We start from the raw sequence: 22,591 nt of genomic DNA on the forward strand, positions 1-22,591 counted from the left end.
AGCTAGAAGCAAACCATGCAGCCTGGTTACTTTTGACAAAGACTGTACCTGCTATATATTCATCCAAACCCATCCTTGGAAGCGAGTTGCAATACCACTAGCGGTCATCAAACTTGGACGCTTTGTGGAATAAGCCACTACCGAATAGATGTTAGTAATAATAAGATATCTCAAGTGCGATACCGGTGCTCAAAAAGGGCTTATGCAAATACTCGTCGAGCATAAAATGAATGGTGTTTTTTTTGGCTGAATTTACTCACAAAGAACAGACTTTCAAATCCTGATGCAATGGAATGATAACGCACCTCGTTCCGCAGACGTCGTGCTGTCTTTCTTTGCGGCATATTTCCTCTTCGCAAGCGCGCTGTCAAGTAGAATTTGAGCCATGCCCGGTAAATTAACCTGTAACGAATGCAGGGTAAAGAGGAACTCTTAAAGATTTAAATGTTCACAAAAACAATAAAATGTTCCCGCACAAAAAAAAATTAATTCTCTTTTCCTAAGTAAGCAAGATGGTAAATGCAGACAAATGTCTGTTGTCTAAGTTCAGTAAAAGCACGCCAGATTTGCTTCCAGTGCCGAGCGCTAGACTATGTGATCGTCCACAATCGGTGATTATTCCCTAAAGACACATCAATGCAGTCAGTCGCGCACATTGACTTACAAGGAGAAGCGGGCAAACGCAGAAGCAAGCCCGCAGTATACTGTTTCACGATAAGCAGGCCGACAAAAAAAGCGCTGATCACGAGATCAACGTCGAAGCTAGAGAAGCGGGCAGGGATTTTTGCCTTCTTGGTCGTAATACTAAACTCTAGACATACTACGTCCAACTCAAAGCCTACCTTTTAAAACTTTAAACCGCATGTTCTCCACGGGGACGTCTTGAGGATAAATTTGAATTCTCCATAATTGTTGTTGGGCAAACTACGCAGTTACTACAGTCCAAGCACAAAAAATAGATATGATTATGCCAGTAATCCTGAAGCGAGTGATCTCGAAACCACATTTAGTAAGGCTGAGATCTGGGCGAGTTGGTATGCATTCATACTGGTGAACAGCGCAAAAAAGGCGGGACAACAACAAGTCCGTGGCACTTAGCAACAAGGAATTGGCTTACATCACTTCACATGTGACATATGTTTTGATTTTCACGGCCCTTTTCACACTATCTCTTACTTCTTTGTGTTATGTTTTTGTATATATACCCTTCCGTCCTTCAATAAACCCAGTTGATAGTCAGCGCTTGTCTTGTTGTTGTCCCGCCTTTTTTGCGCTGTTCACCAGTATGATCTCGAAACGCCAAAGCGGTAATACTCAGACGAGTATCACAGCTTGCGTACTTCAGTACGTCAGTCCCACTTGCCGCCCATCCCAAAATTTTCTAACAAACGCACCTCGAATCAATCCAAAGCCAAACTGTCCGTTTCATTCATCATGCATGCTCATACTCCTCAGCGTTTCTTCTTTAAAGATAAATTCTAGGCTCGAAAGCCTCGAACTTCATCACGGCATCGTCAGCCTATGCTTGCTTCACAAGTTTTCCCAAGCTCACTTAATCAGCTGCCTTATATTTTGCACCGCACCCACATACCTTACCGCGCAGCGCATCCATTTCAAATTACCCGGCCTCTTGTCCGCAGTGCAACTTTGTAATGATCTCTTTGCGGTCTGGAATTCTTTTCCCCACCAATTCGCCACGATCTCATACCCATCTGCATTTCTTGACACCGTCACCAGTCATATCAAAAGCCACTGACCTGTAATGTTTTTCGCCAGATATTTAACTCCAGCCCTATATAATATTCTCTCAAGGGGGTCCTTAATAAGAGCGAAGTGAAGTATCAGTGATAGGGCATATATATTACTTTGATTGATTTTATAGGATCAATGTTAAATGTAACGGAATAAAAAAAACAATATCACCACATCACAGCATAGGCAGTATCCTACGAGCTTCGTGGTTAAGTGTTATAGTAGCACCTCAGACCCTGTGACAACCTGAAATTACAATTTCCCAGCAACTCGATTGAGTTCAGTTCACAGTGAGCGAATAAGTTAACAAAATAATACAACGGAGACCTCGGGCCAGCTTTGCTCAGGTTTTTCGAGAGTTACGCGAGTGGGAAACGAGGCTGGAACTTTCCTCCTTAAATTTCAGCACAATATTTCACAGAGAACTGAAGTTTTCGCACGCATCTTTCATAAACGCAGTAGGCTAAAGCAACAGAGTGACATACCTGAGGGTTCTGACGCCGGAATTCTATAACGTCCACTGCCTTGTTGGCCAAAGCTATCATAGGATTGGAGTAGACGATCTCGATCAATTTCGAAAATGCTTTAACCAGCCAGGGCCAGTGGAAAAGGTTCTCTGAAATGGCGTTTTTAAAATACCCACAAAACGGTATGTTACTAACAAGTCCAGTGTTCGCAACTAGTTTCGCGGGAAGAACAGATCGGCAATAAATACACTGGTTAGTTCGCTGAAACTCATAGGCAAAATAAAGAGGCAGAAAAATAATTAAATTCCGAATTCATCAGCACATGAAGTTGGGATACTTGAATTTGTGATTCTGAATTCATGCCGCTGGTTCACCGAGGTACTCTGGTGAAAGATTCGAGGTCCTTCTCACGCAAGAGTGGGGATGTGCCTGAACGCACTTGGAGCGCTTCCTCCTAATGTTTATTTATTTATTTCATAAATACTGCCGACTGCCCGTTGGCGGTCGAGGCAGGAGTGCACAAAGACAAAAAAAAAGTTACAAAGTAGTATCAACAAAATAACAGCAACAAAGGGCGATTACAGTACGAGGACAAAATTCAATAAAACCAACGGGAAGCAAAAAAAAAGTACAGGCAAATCATCCGACGTCAAGCAGACTAAGTGAACAGAATAAAAACAAGGAAACCGAAATACACTGTGTACTAGACGCGCTACTGCGATACATGAGCCGAAACAGCAGACAAGAAAGATTCTGAAGATACCAGGTTGGTGATATCGCTTGGCAGTCGGTTCCATTCGGAAATGGTGCGTGGAAAGAAGGAACAAGAATATGCTTTTGTTCGGCATCGTGACATCAAGATAGTCCTTTCGTGTTTGTTACGGGTGGGGCGTGTTATGTTGCATTGCATGTAACTCTGAAAATTCAATTTTGTTTTATTATGTATGATGTTGAACAACATTTTTAATCGGTGCTGCTTGCGACGGGATTCAAGCGTGGGAAGCCCAGATCTGTTGAGCAAATCAGATACCGATACCTGCCGACCATAAGTGTGATAAATATACCTTTCTAAGACGCCACGAGTTATAGTGTTTGAATTAAGCCTAACTGCTAGTGCCATCATACTTTGCAAGTAGAGCCCTCAGTGCGCAAAGGCAGAATCTAAAGAGTTGCTTTTTTTTTCTGGTTCACTGCTCATGCTTGCATCCCTATTAAATATGTTGGAAAGAGGCAACAAATTGCAGGCATTCAAATGTGAAGATCTGATTATACGCGCAGTTTCTTCGGAATTATTTTTGTGCACTTTGTTTCAGGGTAATCGCACATTAAGCCTCCGACGGTAATGGTTGCAAGTTCATTAGTTTCTTCATACTTTATTGAGCTATTTTTTCTTTTATAGATGTATTGATTATTTACGGTACTTATTAGCGCAGGCGTGCATTCATTTTTCTTAATCGGTATGGCTGACAGTCCTGCATGTTCCATCTGCGGGCATGACGAGACCATAACCCACATTCTTTGTGACTGCCCTGCCTACACCACCGAAAGGCAGTCTCTCAGCCGTGCGCTGGAGCGCCTAGATACACGCCCTTTCACGGAAATGAAGATTCTCGGCCACTGGCCGCGGCGGTCGTCGGCGGAGAAGGCCTGCAAGGCACTGCTCCGCTTCTTGAGAACTTCTGGCCTGCACGATAGGCTGTGACTTTAACGAACAGTGACGTTTTATAGTGACTTCAATTTTCTATTACTCTCCTTTCTCTTTCTTTTTTATCCCCTCACCCCCTTCCCCCCGTGTAGGGTAGCAAACCGATTATTCTTTTGGTTAACTTCCCTGCCTTTCCTCTTCTATATCCTCCTCCTCCTCCTCATCTTTACGAAGATCCCTGCTGTCATTAAGATTCTTCCTAAGTTTATGGACTAATGTGCATATAATACTCTTTATGTCTTGCCTAGATCATCTTGCTAAGGTCGACTGTAGAAGACATACCACTTACGGGCGGCATTGTAGAAGAAGCCGGTCATAAAGTTTGGGACAGTGGCGAGCGCCACTTGGAAGAGAGGCTGCTCCGGGTTGCGCTGTACGCCCGTATCGATGCCGAACGCTGCCTTGGAGATGACGTCGAAGGTGAGCCGCTCGGAGATGGCGTTGATGTCGACTTCATCTCCGCTGTCGGCGTGCTCACCCAGGATATCCAGGAACTGCTGCTGGGCGTCTAGCATAGAGGGCATCACCTGTGGCGATAACAAATGTCTCGCTCACAAAGAGAAAGAGACCGCAGAATGGAAAGGTGCGAAAGACAACCCCGATTGGCTAACTAGAGCACAGTGAGAGTTACAACGGGAGTGGAAGAGAAGAAATTAACAGCCCAAAGTGTTCATGGGTGGTGAACAGTACATTCTATGCCCCAACAGTCAGGTGGCAGGTTAAGGAAGCACCAAGGACTACTCTGGGCTGAGAACAAACTGGTCATAAGAAGCACTTACTCTTGTTAAAAATTGATTTAAAAAGCATAAATTTTTGCGCTGTTCAAATCAATCTCGCGGCGTCAGAGCCGAAAGGGACTCCGGCCTCTCTGCTTCGAAGTGAATGTGGGTGCAGCTCAGCTTCAGGGATCTCCACGGAAAAACTGTGCTGACATCACAGCAATTTGCTTCAAAAAATATCCGGTAGCGGCGATACGCCTTATTTTTCCTCTTAAAGAGATAGCGTTAAGCGTCCTGTTGTGTAGAAAATTCTGCGTCGTCGGCGTCTTCGCCGTCGTCATCGTTGTGAGCGATTAATATAGGGGCGTAGGGAGACGGCAGAGCGGGTCAGGGATAAAACACGGGGTAGTGACATCCTATTCGAAAATCAAGAGGAATAAATGAGCTTGGGCAGGGCATGCAATGCGAAGGCAAGATAACCGCTGTTCTTTGAGGGTAACGGAGTGGATTCGATGAGAGGGCAAGCGTAGCAGGGGGCGGCCGAAAGTTAGCTGGGCGGATGAGATTAAGAAGTTTCCGGTGATACAGTGATCTCAACTGCCACAGGACAGGGTTATATGGGTGGATATGGGAGACATCTTTGCCCTCCAGTAGGTGTAGTCAGTCTGGTGGTGATGATGATGAGGGTGGCTCAGGCGGCCATCCCCGGAGAAGCAACCTAGGTGGGCCACCTAGGTCGCGTGACCTTGTGGCGTCTTCACAACCTACCCACCGGATGTTGAGCAAACTGCCCTCCCTGGCAGGTGGCAGTTAAATTAATGATTCGTCGCAATAGGTTACTCGTGAAGAGCAACTTGGGTCGCACAAGGCCCTCCGGTGGCAGCACCTTCCTCCGCAGAGCAGTGGCGCATCCCTTCACCGCCGCACCATGGCGCAGGTAGTAGTATAAGGACTCCCAGAGACCAGTGAGTGGAAATTTGAGAATGACCAATTGCAGATACATAGGTATTTACTCATTAGCGTTACCATGCCAAGCTTAAGTGTGCCCTGCGATTTTTTTGTTTCGTCTTCTTCGGACTAAAAAGCTTTTTTTTTTTCTTGAAATCCGGTATTTATAGTTTGAACGCGGTAGTCTGTTGATACAACGGGCCAGCTTCAAATGGTGCTCAATGTTTCTTTTAGGTCCTCCCTTTCAATATCGCTGGATGGGAGTGGTAATCCTCTGCACCGATGAACTGCGAAGCCTGAGCCCCAGCAACATTTCGCGGAGGCACGCAAAACCAATCGGCACATTTCTTTTTCAAGTGACGTTACACGAGTGCCAAATAAGCGGCAGAGTAGAAGTTCATTACAGCCTCACACCGGCACGATTCAGTATCGCGATGGAAGTATACGCAGAGCTAAAGTTGTTCGTTTAAACTTTAAAAGTACTGTATCGTGTGCAGAAATGCCGAATTATTAATAAAAGCATAAATTTAGGCTCTTTTTGCGTGTAAATATAAGGTATGCCGATTAAATTCCACATTTCTTGGGCACATGTACAACATGCCATACGTGCGATTAATTCCACTAGAATACTCGGAAAATAAGAGACCATTTAACCTTTTTTTGTGCAAAAGAAAACTACAAAGCCATGAGTTAAAGCATGAACTGTACAATATGTGCCAGTGCCGTCAGACACAATAAAACGGCAACCATCGGTGCCCTGGCATCGCCATAGCAGGAGCGATGGTGGCCATCGCTTTTATTTTTCTGAACGAGATATTTTTGCTACTCATGAGTCACTACTTTATATCAAATTTGCTAAGAAAATTAATATTGCCTACGAACGAGTCTTTTATTCCTTTTCACAACACATGCATAATTGGGAAAGCGTTCTTAAGGCGTTATTCTTAGGCCCTATTAGCCGCCGCGGTGGCTCACTGGTTATGGAGGTTGGCTGCTGAACCGGCGGGTTTATCCCGGCCACGGCTGTCGAATTTTGATGGATGTGAAACTCTAGAGCATTCTGGGTTTTTTGCGCAAAAGACACGACACAAAAGAAACGAGGTAGACAGTACAAGCGCTTACTAACAACTCAGGTGTTTATTGACGGAACATTTGCTTAAATACAGCAGCTGCTTTTATCAAACAAGAAGCGCAAAAAACCCAGAATGCTTAGGCACCAACTAGCCTGCAAAAACATACTCGCAAACTCTAGAGGCCCGTGTGCTGTGCGATGTCAGTGCACGTTAAAGAACCCCAGGCGGTCGAAATTTTTGCAGCCCTCCACAAAGGCGTCTCTTGCCTTTGTCGCTTTGGGACGTCAAAACCATCACAGACCGTGGGTCACCGGCTCTGTGAGACAACCCTCCAGGTTTAGAAAGTTCGATACTTTTTCTTTTCATTCATATCTGCCTGCCTGCACTGCTGGGAAGCATTTCACGGTGCCGTTTACCCAGCGTGATTAGCTACCCGCGAACGAATGTAACGCTTTCACCGTCGTTTGCACTGACCAAATCATTAAAATGTCGACGTACACAGTCTTCCCTATGTACAGTCCACAGCTTCCTCAACAGCACTGCGCATCAGTGCTTATCACCAGTGCCAGAAAGGTCGGCATTCTTCTAAGGTGAGGACTCCTCTACAGCGCAGGGGTTGTCACAATTACCATTTAAACGTCACTACAAAAATCTGCAGCCAATAAAAGCTGTTTACACTTGTTTATCTAAACGTTTCGTGTAAAATAGAAACAAATTTCTGAAAGCGAGGCAGGTGTGCAGAGAGAGCAGTGACAACACTTACCAGTCTGCATTTCAATGTCACACTTTTACCGATCGTTTCTTGGAATCCTTGTGTACGTTTGTAATGTCGCGAATGTGCTCGTGGAGAAGTGGACGGTACCGCAAGGCGTCTACCTAAATGCGACAAAGTGTAGCACCATACCGACTTCAGCTTTGTTGTGGTGAAGAATGGCGCCATGGTGTTCCGTATCTCCTTCCATTCGTTGCCCTTCGAGAAGAGGATGTTGCCCGCAAACGATGGCTGCAGCTCGTGGAGGCGCATCAGGTGCTGTGATGAACAAACGGATTGCACAATGTTCAGTGCACCAGACTTTATAACACAAATTTGACGTCAACATGAAGCACTTGTAAAAATAAAATAACCTTAATATTCATCAAGTCGGAAAAACAGATTACCTATTCAGATCAGCCCCACCCATGACCGTCATAATTAAGAGCTGTTAAAAATGACGGGGATTTAACTCAGTTATACCTATTGAGACGAGCGAAATACCGCCCTCCATCACTCCGCAGAGTCCAGCCCCGTACGACTCCGACTGAAGCGAATAACGCGAGGCGCGCGCTATATACGGCTATCGCGTGGTCGCGTCACGTGGTACAGCGCAGCCTCGGCGCAGCGTCGAGGTGAACGGCGCGGAGCAGGCGGAGCTCGGCTACAGCTGTGACCAGTCACGTGGTATGACGTCAGGCGAGGGATACTGGCTCACGGTCAAAGCGAAACCTTGTTGACCTTGACAGTTGCAGCTCGGAGAGTGGAGCTTTCGCTCCAAAAGGTTGTTAACTGCAGTGACCTTACCAACATTTGCACAAAGTTACGGGGTACTGAGACTCAATAATGTTAGCTCACATTTAGTTATACCTTTACTTCCCGCTAACAGAAAAGAAAAGTTTTTTTTCGTTCCATATTAATTTGTCTCTATAAGAGCAATAGATATCGTTGAACGCAGTTTTGAGATGACTAAGAAAATACAGGTATGGTTTGTAGAACCGATTATTCTTAGGACTTTGTAGGCCTCCTCCGGTTGTGTCCTTTCCTTCAGGTCTGCGGTAAAAAGTGATGGGCGAGATTCGTGACGCGTCCTGAATACCCTGCAGCTGAAAACTGATTTGTTGTAGGTCGACACGGACCACGGCCCAGTACGGTACCGAATGTAGTGACGCTAAAAGCCGCATAAACACAAGTCAATGCTTCACCAAGAGTGGCGTGAGAATACCTTCAAGAATTTGTTTTATGTATTTATTTATTTACAACATACTGCTAGCCTCACCCTGGGGACTTTTGGAGGACAGGAACAAATTATATGCACACAAAAAATACACACTTGTACAGTCAGGGCACTGCGGGAGTGAAAAAAAGATTTGTGAAATAAAATCTTGTTTGCAAAATACCTTGCGAGAAGAAAAGGGCAATGCAATAAATAGGGCACATAGAAAACAAAATAAAAACAAACAACTGCAAAACAGAGCACTTATACCCATTATAGATTTGACAACGCTTGCAAAAAAGCATCTAAAGAATTACAGGTGGCAACATACTTCGGCAACGTATTCCAATCTCGGATGGCTTGCGGAACGAACGAAAATCTGAATGTGTCACTACGAAATCTGTACTCGCTAATTTTCCTGGTGTGCTTTGTTCTCGAGTTTAATGAGTTAGAAAATGACAAGTACTTATTTTTATCTATCCTGAATGCATCATGAGTATGAATTCAAAATTTCGTACAAAGGCCCTCTTCAGCCCTCGAAGTTCAGGCATTGTCGCAGAAGCGCATCTTAAATTTAAAATATGGCAGGCAGCTACAGTAGCATGGAATTAAAGAAAGCGGAGAGGATATTGTGCCAAAACTTACCCCACGTCCACTGAAGTTCTTTAACTCCTTGAAGAATATTTCGTCTATCATGTCTAGGTCCTTCACAACCACAAATGGAGTGTCGCCTATGAAAAACCTGTGCAAATATAAAATGTGGTGTACGGTGCAGATTCAAATCATGAATATTTATCAGCACAAGAAAGCGAATAAATTGTCGGCAAGCTTTTTGGATGCTTCAGAACAATACACATCAAAAACAGATCCTAATAGTTAGTGTGGCACGTGAGATGTTGCGGTTTTCGTTCCGTTATCCGGTGAATTGAGACCCAGTCAAAAACACAAAATTTCTGTTGTCCTGTAGTTACGACAGCTTTTTCTTAGCATTGCAAACTTGTCTGTTGTTGCGACAAAACTGTTCTTACGACAGCAGTCTGCTCAATACTACACAAAATCTTGTTGTAACAACAGGAATTTCTGTTGTCCGGTCCCAAAATACTACAAAGCAATGTGTTGTGACAACAGAAAATTTTCTGTTGTGTTTCATGATAGGGAAGTCAGGTGAGCCGCTTCACGCTGTACGATCTTAATCGGATAAGAAGCGTGAAGCAAGGAAGTCATATAGCAAAAGCCAGATATACAAGGTAAAAAAAGAACACAGAATGCCAGTAATCTAAGAAAGCTAAGTCGTCCTTTGTCCGTCATAATTAACCAGGATTTTTCTGCACCCACTTCAAATCTAACATAGCTTAATAGATGTAAACTAAAATAGCCAACTGTCTAGCCCCAATCTGACTCCACTTGAATTATTTTTATTTGACCAACCTGTCTGACTCGCTGACAGGGGCCTAGAGTAAAAGCTGTCCATTGGCAGCATAACCAGATGACGTCGAAATTCACAGTATGCTTACTGCGCGCCCCTGTAGATATCTTTCAAGGATATCCCCGTGAAGGAGCTCTGTGCGCCCTGTTCTGGGCAACGTGTTTCTAGGCACCGCCCCGAAATTCAATAAAATTCATCTATTTCTTAATAAGAACATTGCTCTTCCTAAATAAGTGTTCTGCTCAGTTTCGCCAAGTAAAGCCAAGTGTCTTCCGCGGCATGTCACAATGTCACTGGTTGCTTTGATTCAAAAATATACTCTAAAAACCCATATTCCTATTACTTCTTCGAGGCATAAAAGTCATTAACCTAGATCGTGAAGAAAAATTTGCGGATAAAATAAAGCTGTTGTAGCTGTCGCTCGGAAGTGCTTATTTTTGCGCGTGCAGAGAAACGCTCCAATTAAAAAAAAATGCATTTTGGTTCACGCTATCAAATTCCACTTTTGCTGAACATTAACTTCGATACAGCAACGACAAAGCGTATTGCTGAGTGCAAGGGTATTAAGGCAAGCAGGCCGCTAGGAAGGAAAGTGGACAAGCACAGGCTTTCAAGACCAAATTTATTAACCGCAGAAAGGTGTTTCAAAGACAAAAAGAAACAATCGAGACACGCCCTCCCCCCACGGTGTACATTTGGCTCAACATTCACCGGCATTCCATTTGAGCACGACACAGAGCTCGCCAGGTAACCTACGTGCACTGCTGGTGACAAAAAAAAAAACGCTGTAATAACGATTTCTTCAGCTGCCTTCGCAAAAGGCGAAGAAAAGAAACAGTATCATCAAGCAGACTTCACCGTTGCAAAGAAAACCAACAAACCCGATAACACTTAGGTGATGTCTGCTTTGTTTGCTTCTAAGAAGACGGAATTAATTTTTTTTTTCTCTTGTTGCCACTTTACCGCCTTCCAATAAAAAAATGACATGACTGGCAGGTCCGATTTAGTCACAAAGAAAAAGTTTATAACATTGTTCATCAACGAATTTAGCATACAGTTTATTTACAACTTTTTTTATCTTGCACGCGTCCAAGTTGTTAAGAAAATGGCGAAAACAAAATAAATTTATACGTAAACGCAGGGCCGGAAGCGGCTACAGAGGCGAGATAAGAATAGTGACTGGCTTCGATAGGTTCTTATCCGAAACTTATAGCTCAGTGCTCACTTATTTCCCAGCCTCCTGTCCTACCTCGAAGCCCATGTTTGTAATGTTTGCAATGACTACGTCATAAATAGAGTGGGTAATATTCACCGGACTTTTTTAACATACTAGTTACTGGGTAAAGAGGATAAATTTAATTTACCGTCACTTACCCAAAGACGTCACCGTATTCTTTCAGCCATCTCCCGATGCTTTCAATTGTGTTCTGGAACAAAAGAAGAAATCACAGATTTCAATTTAAATTACAGACACGGGAGAGAACAATACTCAGGGGCAATGCGCACTTAATACCAGCGATGTGCTCATCTTTTTCTGCATACAGCCCGCATTAGCTCCACGCGAACGGCGGCATAAATAACAGTTCGTTTCGTATGAAATATTACGAATGGTTAAATTTAAAAAAAAAAACCGGGGCGCATACGAGCGTTGCATCTCAAATGGCCCAGCGTTATTACAGCGGAAGATCGAGAAGAAGCTGTCTGAAATTCAAAACCAACTGTCGGCTGCCAGGGTAGAGCCACAGCAGTGTGATTATTCGCGCAACCAGTTGCTTTCAGAACATCTATATAGCTGAACGGGTTGTCCAGAATCTGTTTCGTGGTGCCTTGGTTGCAGCCTTTCTCTTGATTACTGCGCTAGCTTTCAGGTTCCGGCGCTTCGCTTCTGCCTCGGTGGTTTGAACAGCGAGGTCCTGGTGTCTAAATTTGTTCACCCCCACAGCCGCAGCTCGAATCGCAGTGTTCGCGTCACGAAGCGAATAGTCTTCTCGCTTGCGTCGCTTTGTTACAGCATAGTGGCACGTAGGCCAGGTTTGTTTAGGTGCGCTAAGTGTTTTCCATCCAGCTCTCTAGCTAGCCGGACCGCTCCGTTGTCAGGGCATCCTGCCTCCTCCATCACTTCCGCAGCAAACATCAGAGCTTCCCCTGCAAGGTGGCTTGTTGTTTGCATGGCTTGTTTATCGAGTTGTACGTGGTCGTCTTCAGAACGCTTGTCTTGTTGTTGTGGTTTTGTTGTGGTTGTTGTTGTGGTTGCTGTTGTCGTCGTTCTCGTTGTTGTTGTTGTTGCTGTCGTTATGTGGTTTATTGGTCATGGGGGTGTAACGTCCCAAAACCACTCAGGCTATGAGGGACGCCGTAGTGGAGGGCTCCGGAAATTTCGACCACCTGGGGTTCTTTAACGTGCACTGACATCGCGCAGTACAGGGGCCTCTAGAATTTCTCCTCCAAAGAAATTCAGCCACCACGGCCGGGATCGAACCTGCGTCTTTCAGGTCAGCAGCCGAGTGCCATAACCACTCAGCCACCGCGGCGGTCATTGTGGTTGTTGTTGTTATTGTTGTTGCATTAGTGACATGCCACAGACCCACTATGGGAGATTGGTCAGGGCTGGGCTCTGCGAGGAGAGCCAAAAGAAGAGGGTAAATTGGTGCCAAGCTAGTAGTTTGGTTTTGGGTAAGAAATCAAAAGAGTTGAAAAGAAAATTAAAAAACAATAACAAAAATAAATTGGATAGAAGATTTGATAGAACACTTGTGCCGTCTTTTTTTTCATCTTGTTGACCAGCTGAACGTGCTGACGCGCTGATTGATCGGCATAAAATTCCGACCCGCCGGGATGTAGTAGGCGTCGCCGACGACCTATCCAGTGAGCTAAGGCAGGCAGGCTCACGCTGTAATAGTGCCTGAGTTAGGGCTCTAACAAGACGAGAAACGTCAGTGCAAGGCGTGTGTCCTGTGGTTCTTTATCTGTCTATTACCTGAGTTGGGCTGTACCATCTATGGTTGACGTTCATACTCATAATCCTCAACACGCAAATAGAATAATGAGATAGTAGGAGAAATATATTTTAGTGTTCATTATTTTCAATAACAATTCAATAAAATAATTTCAATCTTCGCCTCATATAAAGAAGAAAGGGAGGACTCTGGCTTGACGGAGCTGCAACTGTTTACGAAGTAACGAAGGTTTTAAACTTTTTTTCGATACAGAGGAAGACGCATGCCACGCGGTTAGATCCCAAGATAAAGAACATATCAGAAAACATCCAATGGGCAAAAAGATGAAGAAGGACTAAAGGTACAGTAAAGCAAACCCAGCACGTGGAAAGAAAATTCCTGTGATTATGTACGTCTTGAGTGAAAGGATAGATCCTACAATCAACAAAATTCAACGTGACAGCTTCAACAGTTTGACTTCCCTCTCAGAGAGTGACAATGAAACATTCCTAATGCACTTGTCGGTTCTGGGGGTTCTAATAGTGAAGGGTTCGGTCATCTCTCCTTCTGTTTTCTTAGTTGCATGAGCTATAACTGAAGCCTTTTCAACAGAGGCCTACAATCTTTGTAACTATGGAAATGTGTCGCCATCTTCCCCGGATTATTAATTAGTCCGCAATTGTAGTCAGGATTCTCCAGCCATTTTCTGACACATCTACCTGTTAGCAGTCGTCAGTCCGCACCTTATCCTGTCAGTGTCCTGTCTTGTGTGTTCGTCCCGCAAAGTGTAGCACGTTATAAGCATCAGAATATAGCTGGCAACATAGAAGAATTCTATAGTATTAACGAGGGGGTGGCAGCTGTCATAATTCGGCTTAACAAGAGGTACAAACTGAAGTGGCACAGTTCTGCGCGCCTACAGCTAGCTATGATGACCAAATCAAAAAAGGCTTTCATAAGGACATGAATGGGCATTGAGCAAAGTGAAAACACACTGCAGTGTACTGATGGGCGTCTTCAATGCCAACGCAGGAAAGAGGCAGGCTGGATACCAGTCCGTAGATGGCTATGACATAGGCTCTAGGAATAGCAGAGGAGAGCTAGTACTAGAGTTCGCAGAGAAAAATAATTTACGGAGCATGAATGCCTTCATCCGCAAACGAGAAAACATGAAATGGACTTGGAAGAGCCCTAAAGGTGAGACTAAAAATGAAATCGACCACATACAATGCGCTCGCCATAGCATCGTAGAGGATGTGGAGGTCCTCGGAAAGGTGCGTTGTAACGACTTCAGGGTGGTAAGGTCTAAAATTATCCTAGGCTTGAAGAGGGAATGAAAGAAACTAGTGAAGTGGAAGCCCATTAACGTGTTAGTGGTTAGAAAGCAGAAAAGTTCGGAATTCCGTTGCAGAACAGATATTCGTCTTTAACGGAGGACGATGACCTTAATATTCAAGCAATTAACGATAGTCTCGCAGCTACTACTACGGAAGGAGCAGCAAAAATAGGAGATAGGTTGGTTCGAGACGATAGCGGCAAGCTATATTAAGAAACGAAAAATCTCATTCAGAAAAAGGAAAGCATGAAGGCGTCCAACCCCGCAGACAGAATAGAGCTGGCAGAGCTATCAGAGTTAATAAGAGCAAGGTAGCCGACATAGGGAAGCTTAATATGGAGAAAATTGAGCATGCTTTGAAGAGCGGAGGTAGCTTAAAAGCAGTGAAGAGTAAACTAGGTATAGGTAAAAACCAGATGTATGCACTGAGACAAACAGGACAATGTCATGAGCAATATGGATAAGATAGTTAAAAAAAGCCGGAGAGTTCTAGACAGCTCTATACAGTGGCCAATGTAATCAGAACACTAATGAGAGAGCCAGTAAAGCGCAGCATTGATATATCCCGCCAGTAACGAAAGATGAAGTAAAAAAAAAGCTTTGGTAGCAATGAAAAGAGGGAAAGCCACCGGTGACGATGAGGTAACAACAGGTATATTGAAGGACGGAGGGGAGATAGTGCAACAAAAACTTACCGCGCTGCATACGCAATGCCTTATGACCTCGAGCGTACCAGAAGCTTGGAAAAACGCTAACATCATCTTAATCTACAAGAAAGGAGACGTCAAGGTTTTCAAAAATTACAGACCTGTCAGCTTATTGCTCGCAGTCTTTAAGATATTTACTAAGAAAATCACGAATAGAGTCAGGACAACGCTAGACTACAATCAATCAAATGATCAGAGAGGCTTTCGTACAGGGTACTCGAAAATAGACCCTATTCACATTATAAATCAGGTGATAGAGGAATGCGCAGACTATAACCAACCCGTATATATACACCCAACCAACCAACGAGAAAGCGTTTGACTCAGTGGAAAATTCATCACTAATGTAGGCATTGCAGAATCGAGGTGCCGAAGAGCCGTAAGTAAAAATACTGAAAGATATCTATAGCGGGTGCACAGCTGTTACAGTCGTCCGCAGAGCAGCAATAAAATAAAAATAAGGAAGGGTGTAAGGCCGAGTGACATGATCTCGGCAATGCTGTTCACCACCTGCTCCCAGGAGGTATTCAGAGGTGGATTGGGAACACTTGGGCTTAAGCGTTAATGGAGAATAGCTTAGTAATCTGCGATTCGCTAATGACATCGCCTTGCTAAGTAACTCAGGACATGAGCTGCAAAACGTCATCAACAAGTTAGACAGAGCAGTACTGTGAGTCCAAAATTAATAAGCAGAAAATTAAAATAACGTTAAAAATCTCAGAAAGAAACATCAGCTCCAGCAGCAAGGTGCTGAAAGTAGTAAGGTAGTTCTACTTAGAGCAGGTAGTGGCTGCTGATCCGGATCAGGAGAGGGAAATAGCTAGAAGAATAACAATGGGGTGGAGAGCATATGGCAGGCTCTCTCAAATCATGAATGGCAGTTTACCAATATCCTCACAGAGAGAAGTCTACAACAGCTGTATCTTACCGGTACTCACCACTGCGCAGAAACATGGTGGCTAACAAAGAGGGTTCAGCTTAAGCTAAGGACAACGCAGTGAGCTATGGAAAGAAAAATGACAGGTGTAACGTTAAGGGTCTGGAAGCAGACAGAGTGGGTAAGGCAGCAAACGAAGGTTAATGACATCCTAGTCGAAATAAAGAGGAAGAAATGGGCTTGGGAAGGGAATATAATGTAACGGAAAGATAACCGCTGGTCCTTAGAGAGGATCACAAGGTAGAGCAAGCGTAGCAGGGGGCGGCAAAAAGTTAGGTGGGCGGATGAGATTAAGAAATATGCAGGGATGCGGTGACCGCAGCTGGAAAAGGACAGGGTTAATTGGAGAGACGTGGGAGAGGCATTTGCCCTGCAGTGGGCGTAGTCAGGCTGCTGCTGCTGATGATGATGATGATGATGATGATGATGGCATCCATCAATAAAATGTGATGACTACCCATCCAGAATAAAAATGGCAGGCTCCATCACGTTACGACTATTTCGTAAACAATATATCGCAAAACGAAGGAAAGTCGACGCAACCAGTTTGATGATGATGGACTAAACCTGGACGAAAAGGAAAAGCACTCAGCCAGCTCAAGTAACAGCTGGACGCGTCGATCCAGGAAGACAACCCACCGCTCCAGGACGCGTGTTCGCCAAATGCAGCCGGTACAGCCAGCGATGACAGCGCAGCCCACCGGCAGGTAGCAGCCACATTAAGGCTGGTTATAAATATTCATTCAGAACGACGGCTTGACATCGCCGCTATGGCGCAGTGGATTAGAGCCACGTGTTGCGTATTGAAGGTCGGCCGTTCGACTCCTCTCTCTTCACTGTAATTTTATTCTTTTTAAATTTCATTTTTTTCCATTTTTTTCTCTTTTAGGTCGCAAATCGTGATGCTTAGTGGCATATAACGCCGTTTAAGAGGATTCATTATCCCTTTTAGGTAAGCCGTTGTGACAATCTTCAGTCACCGTGATCAATTCACCGTGGTTTCAAGCCATGTGGCTGTACAGGCTGCAGTTGGCGAATACGCCTCCAGGACCAAATATCTGCCGATGGGACCCCGCTTTCATGTATGCCGCTTGCGTAAGCTGTCACTTATAAGCGAGTTTATTCATTGTGATCCCCTTCTCAAAGCTTTTCAGTTAGTCTCGTAATATAGAATCACCGCTTGAAGCGGCACTTTTTGTTTATCTTGCCGTTTGAAAAGGTAAGAACCCTTATATTCACGTCAAGTTCCGTACTCTAATTTTCTCTTCCACTGCAGTGGGGAATATAAAATATTTATTCCAGCCTAATGTATGGCGGTGTTAGAATCGTGGATCGGAGGCTCTGTCGACTTCTTTTCAGAGAAGACAACCGGTAAGGAGAACGAAGCTATGACGACACCACCGTACTTTGGCCAATCCCCCCGCGTGGGTATGTGCCATTTTCATATGGTGAAGAAGAAGAAGATAGCTGCTGCTCCTTCTAGCAATATGAAATTCCACAGCAAACTCATTGTCATCCGGTCTCTATGGCAAAAGAGAATACATGAGTCAGTGATCAAAGGTTACTGCCCTTTACTTACTTACTCCGCACACGGGTCTGGAAAAGATTCAATCTGCTCATTGGTTTTTCTTCCCTACTTTTTTTGTGCTTTTTTTGTGCTTGCGCAACAAGCAAGTTAATTGAGGTGAAGTATAAGTCGAAAAGTTTTTTTTTTTGTAAACTTTGTTGAAAATGCATCACTTTCGTATATGCCCCGTCTTTTATCACGTTCCTTGTTTTTTTTTGCCTTTTTTTGTCTCCTTACGAAGGCCAAAATTATGCAACCTTGGCTTCGACCTTAGTATGCTAGTACAGCCATCGAGGGACTCCTCAGAATGCTAATGGCATATTCCAGTCGGTGATTTGGAGCAAGACTCTGGCTTCGCAAAACCGAACAGCTTGTTTAAATCGGCGACTCGAATTCAGATCATGAGTTCTGATTCAATCGCGACGCATATCTTACCGCTACGCGGATTCACCGACCTGCTTCGCATCACCGATTGGGATACGCCAAAAGAGACACAGGCTTGAGCGAGAGACTGCAGACACAGTGTGGGAACTCTTAGTGTTTGGAGAACAAGGGACCACGCGGACATGTTTCATACGGCGAAACGAACTTTCCTTCTCTCTTCTCTTTCTCTCCTTTGATCTGCCTCCCGACCTGCAGTGTAGCCAAACTGTTACTGCCTGGCTATCATCCTTGCCTTCCCTTTCTTCTGTCTCTCTTTTTCACGTTTTTTTTTTCTTTAAGTGCTTTTCTACGATGGATCTGTGCACAACATTCAGAAACCAACAAAATCAAGAAATAAAGTTGCTTACACACACAGCATATTTAAGACCTAGGAGTCAATATTGTTCAACGCGACATCCCGAATTCTGGTCATTGCCTCATTTACGGAGAAACTACGGTGTTTAAACGTTGTGTACAGTCATTCCGAATATGCTGAATTCTTTCCGGAATGAGGCAATCAACATAGAGGACTTATCATTGAGTGCGCTGAAGCGGTTGTTTTTGTCGCGTTTTCCTCCACATCTGTAAAATTATGGACATGCTCTAACGTAACTAATGAGCTGTTACATCATTCCTGTGTTTCTTTTCTCGCAATTCATTGTGTACATTTCCTATTATCTGTGTTTTTGATTCAGTGTAACTTTTTGTTGTGTTGATTGCAGTTCAATCACGTATTTATTGTTTGTTTTTAGTTGACATCATACAGGGTCTGTTCTGAAAGTAGTAGGACTGTTTTTTTCCTGGGCGAACGAGCGGACGAGAGGTGGTCTGCGCGTGCAGGATCGTTGAAGGGGGATATTGGGAATGCTGGGGAAAATCGGCAGTCGGCTCTCGGCCGTTGAAGAGAGGAGGTCGCTTGTACTGTTAACCCCTGTCGAAACGTCTCGTCACGCAGAATCGTCGAGCGTTTACTGGATCAGCGATACGCGATCAAATTTTGAGTAAATCTTGGTAAAACGGGCAAAGAGACTCACAACATGATTAAGGAGGCCTACGGTGACGCTTCCATGGGTAGATCAGGTGTTTTTTGAGTGGCACAAGCTTTTCCGAGAAGGTAAGGAAAGAGTAGAGGAAGACGACCGCTCCAGACGCCCTTCGACCAGCAAGACCAGCGAGGGAAACATTTACTTAACAGTGATCGTAGAATAAGTACCAGAATGATTGCTGATGACTTGAGCATTCCTCAAACCCAAGTTTTTGAGATCGACTGTGCTTGCCGTCGGTGCGGAAACGATGCCAAGATAGAAGTTGATAATGTTTACTGCAATCACGGACGCCAGGGAGCAAAAGAAGTTGATGTTGACAGACTACTCGCGATGTTTTGCATCTTTCCTTCACGGCCGCCCGACGACGTTAGAAGCGTAAAAACGAACCAATTTAGGCGGTGGTGGCCGTCATCCATCGCTCGGCAGCAAAAACGCAGCTTTATGCTGCCTCCCCCTGATGTACTGGAATGCAAGCGGCGTCAGCGGTTGCATAAACAAACTTCAAGCGAACGGAGCTCCTTAAAAAGCACGTCCTGAAAAATCAGTCGTCGTGTTTTGATAAACAACTTCTGCGCCGATGAGGCGGTGCGGTAAGCAAGTGGGATGAAGGTTTGTATTTACCTGCGAAAAAGACCGACCGCATGATTAGTATTCCGTTCAGGCCAAGCAGTGCCATGACATTCGCGCTCGAACTCAGAGGCTGACAAGAGAAACGTTTGCCCTGCTTAAATGCTTAGAGAAGTCTAAAATTGGGTACAAAAAAACTGTTTTTTTTTTTAATCTACCCTTCTATAAATTCCAAAGCCTTCTTGGAAATAACTCAGTGACCCTGCTTCATTTTCCATCTTTCCGGAGAGCTAGAATGGCCCAGTTTGTGCAACGAAATGGCGGGAGGGCACAACAGATTTTAGCTTGCCCGCCCCCCTCGGATTTGTGTTACAAAAATGTTGTTTAAAGCAAAACTTGGATTGTTTGAAAGCTCGCTTGGTTCTTTAACAGCTATGAGGTAAATGAAAAATGTATTTGGCGTGTTTTATCACGAGAACGAAATAACTAGAATAATAGGGTGGGGTGAACCGCATTTGGCCGGTTTTCGCAGATCAAGAATGGCAGTTTACCAATATCCCTCAAGAGAAAAGTATAAACGGGTGTATCCTACCGGTAGTCACGTGTGGACCAGAAACGGAGAAGCTAACGAAAAGGGTTAATCTTAAGCAAAGAACAACGCATCCAGCTATAGAACGAAAAATTATAGGAGCAACAGTAAGGGACCGGAAGTGGGCAGAGTGAGTGAGGGAACAAATGCAAGTTAATGACATTCTGGTCGACATCAAGAGGAAGAAATGGGCTTGGCCCGGGCTTGTAATGCAAAGGCAAGATAACCACTGGTCCTTAAGGGTAACGGAGTGGATTCCAAGAGAAGGCAAGCGTAGCGGGGGGCGGCAGAAAGTTATTTGGGCGTATGAGATTGATGAGATTAAGAAGCTTGTGAGGATACGGTTGCCGCTGCTTGCAAAGGGCAGGGTTAATTGTAAAGATATGGGAGAGGCCTTTGCCCTGCAGTGGGCGTATAGTCGAATACAACTTAAGTCTGCAGTGAAGCTCCGCCCACATTCAGCCTCCGCGCACAAAATCCCTCCGCGAGAAAAAGTAGTCCGCTGCTTAAACGCTTCTTGTTACCTAAACAAGAAGGTTATCACAAGAAAAGAATTGTGACCTCTAGACTTTCGGTACATGGAGAGCTTGATATAGTCAAAAATTCAAAAGCTGATTTCGTTTACTGTTGCGATTGGCCTGCGGAGTAATACAGGACGCCGCGGACCTCGGCCCAGTGTTAGCAACTGCTGTTTTTTTTTAAGTTGTATCCTACTATAGTCAGGATTATGATGATGATGACTAAACGGTGTGACGTTTCACTCTGCGCGTTTTTTAACTATTGGCGCACAATCTTCTCACTGCTATGTGGCTATTTTAAAGTTTTCTGTTGGTTTGTTTGGGGGCTTTGGAAAATGTGCAAGGCAGCCGGTTCGACTACCCATTTCCATGGGCTGGCTACAGACAGCTACCCCTCTCAAGGATTGAGTTTGAAACACTTAGCCTATGTACAAGAACCATGTGGCGGACGAGTTTTCGATGCACAAATACTCGATCAAATCAGTTATTCACGAAATTCAGTCTGTTTTCCGGTAACTAGCTCAGCCAGATTCTTGAGAAGTGTGTCACTGGCCCCATACAAAATTACAACTCGTTCCTTAACCATGCCGTATGAGAGCGCGCATCGAATGATGTATTCTTTGCATACACATCTTCCACTTGCCGCGTTAAGCGGGCTACTCACGTTCAGTTATGGTGGCTTACCCCTGGTTACGTCCTGTGATACCCTGGAAATATTCTTGGCATTAGGATACCTTCGAGGTGCTGCACGGGACATAGTTGCATAATATGCACAGTCGTAAAAATTACTTTACTGGGTGACATCCCGAAAAGATCACAAAGGAGGCCATAGAAGCAAACCAAAAAACCTAGAGGCATAAAATTGACACCGACATTGTCTAGATGACTACCGGCTGCCAAGTAGATGCCTCAGGGCATGCATTCTAGGACAAGAAAAACTGAAGCAACACTTATGTTTTCTTCGAGCCTTAATGTCCCTAGAAGACATTTTTGTTAAATTGATTGATTCCTACAAAAAAAGGATCATCTAAGTCGAATTTCTTTCAGTTTTATACTCGTTTCATATTGTACACAGAGTTGCAAAGTTGCTGATCTGAATGCTGCGCATCCTACGGTAAGTTTTTCCTATAAAACTCATTCTAAATAAATCGTGGTTTCGGTCAAGAATTACAACAATGTAAATGTCTGAAGAACCGCATTTATGTTTAGGATAAAAGAAATCAGAATGAGCAGTAAATCAAAATAAACCCTTGTTGCGCTAGCTGTTCTAGTTTCTGGGAAAACGGGTCTGAAACGTGCTCGAAATAAATGGAGAGTACAGGCCCTACCATGTGTCCTTAATTTTGTGTCTGCGTGTTTGTGTGTGGAGGGGCGGGAGAGGTGGTCCTGCATCCTCGTAAAGAGCAATAACGTTACACAATAGAGACTTCACGTAATAAAGTGCATTCTAAGGCTCACATACTGTGTGAAAACGATGGTTATCAAAGGTAAAGGAAAGTGTTACTGTAGTCGCCCTTGAACACACTCTTAAGAAAAAGGGGAGAATTCACTCAGTGTCAACTAACCAGATGCTTGTCCCATAAACCACTATCATCTTTTCAAGTGCAATCCTACAGTAACAAGCAAAAAGGCAGAAGGGTTCACTACGAAAATGCGTAGAAACTGTTATCGTATCTGTTGCTAAGTTAATAGTACTTTCGCATGGCTCGTTCAATTTCTGAACCCTGAGTAAACAAAAAACGTTCTGTGTTCAATTTGACCAATGCTGGACGCCAGTTAGAGCTGTCAGAGTGTGCTGGCCGTAAATCACACATGCGAGGCGACGCCATCATCCAAACTTACCGGCACGCACAAAGGTTACGAACGCGAAAAAAGCAAAAACCATAAAGTTTCATGCTAGCTCTGCAT

At 44.3% G+C, this 22,591-nt stretch overlaps 1 protein-coding gene across 2 annotated transcripts in view; it reads right to left on the reverse strand.

Moving 5' to 3' along the window:
• LOC149347355 (cytochrome P450 3A6-like) overlaps positions 1-22,591 on the reverse strand; it is a 37,747-nt gene that overhangs the window by 11,406 nt on the left and 3,750 nt on the right. For both annotated transcript variants that reach the window (XM_089585563.1, XM_089585564.1), the window contains exons 3-8: positions 11,432-11,484; positions 9,277-9,373; positions 7,569-7,694; positions 4,214-4,451; positions 2,238-2,368; positions 306-402 (exon numbers count right to left, since the gene is read on the reverse strand). In XM_089585563.1, coding sequence (XP_089441689.1) covers positions 306-402; positions 2,238-2,368; positions 4,214-4,451; positions 7,569-7,694; positions 9,277-9,373; positions 11,432-11,484 — 742 coding nt within the window. The remainder of the gene's footprint in view (positions 1-305; positions 403-2,237; positions 2,369-4,213; positions 4,452-7,568; positions 7,695-9,276; positions 9,374-11,431; positions 11,485-22,591) is intronic.

This window comes from Amblyomma mixtum, chromosome 4, assembly GCF_055824585.1.
Source record: "Amblyomma mixtum isolate Tamu chromosome 4, ASM5582458v1, whole genome shotgun sequence".
NCBI classification, from domain to species: Eukaryota; Metazoa; Arthropoda; class Arachnida; order Ixodida; family Ixodidae; genus Amblyomma; species Amblyomma mixtum.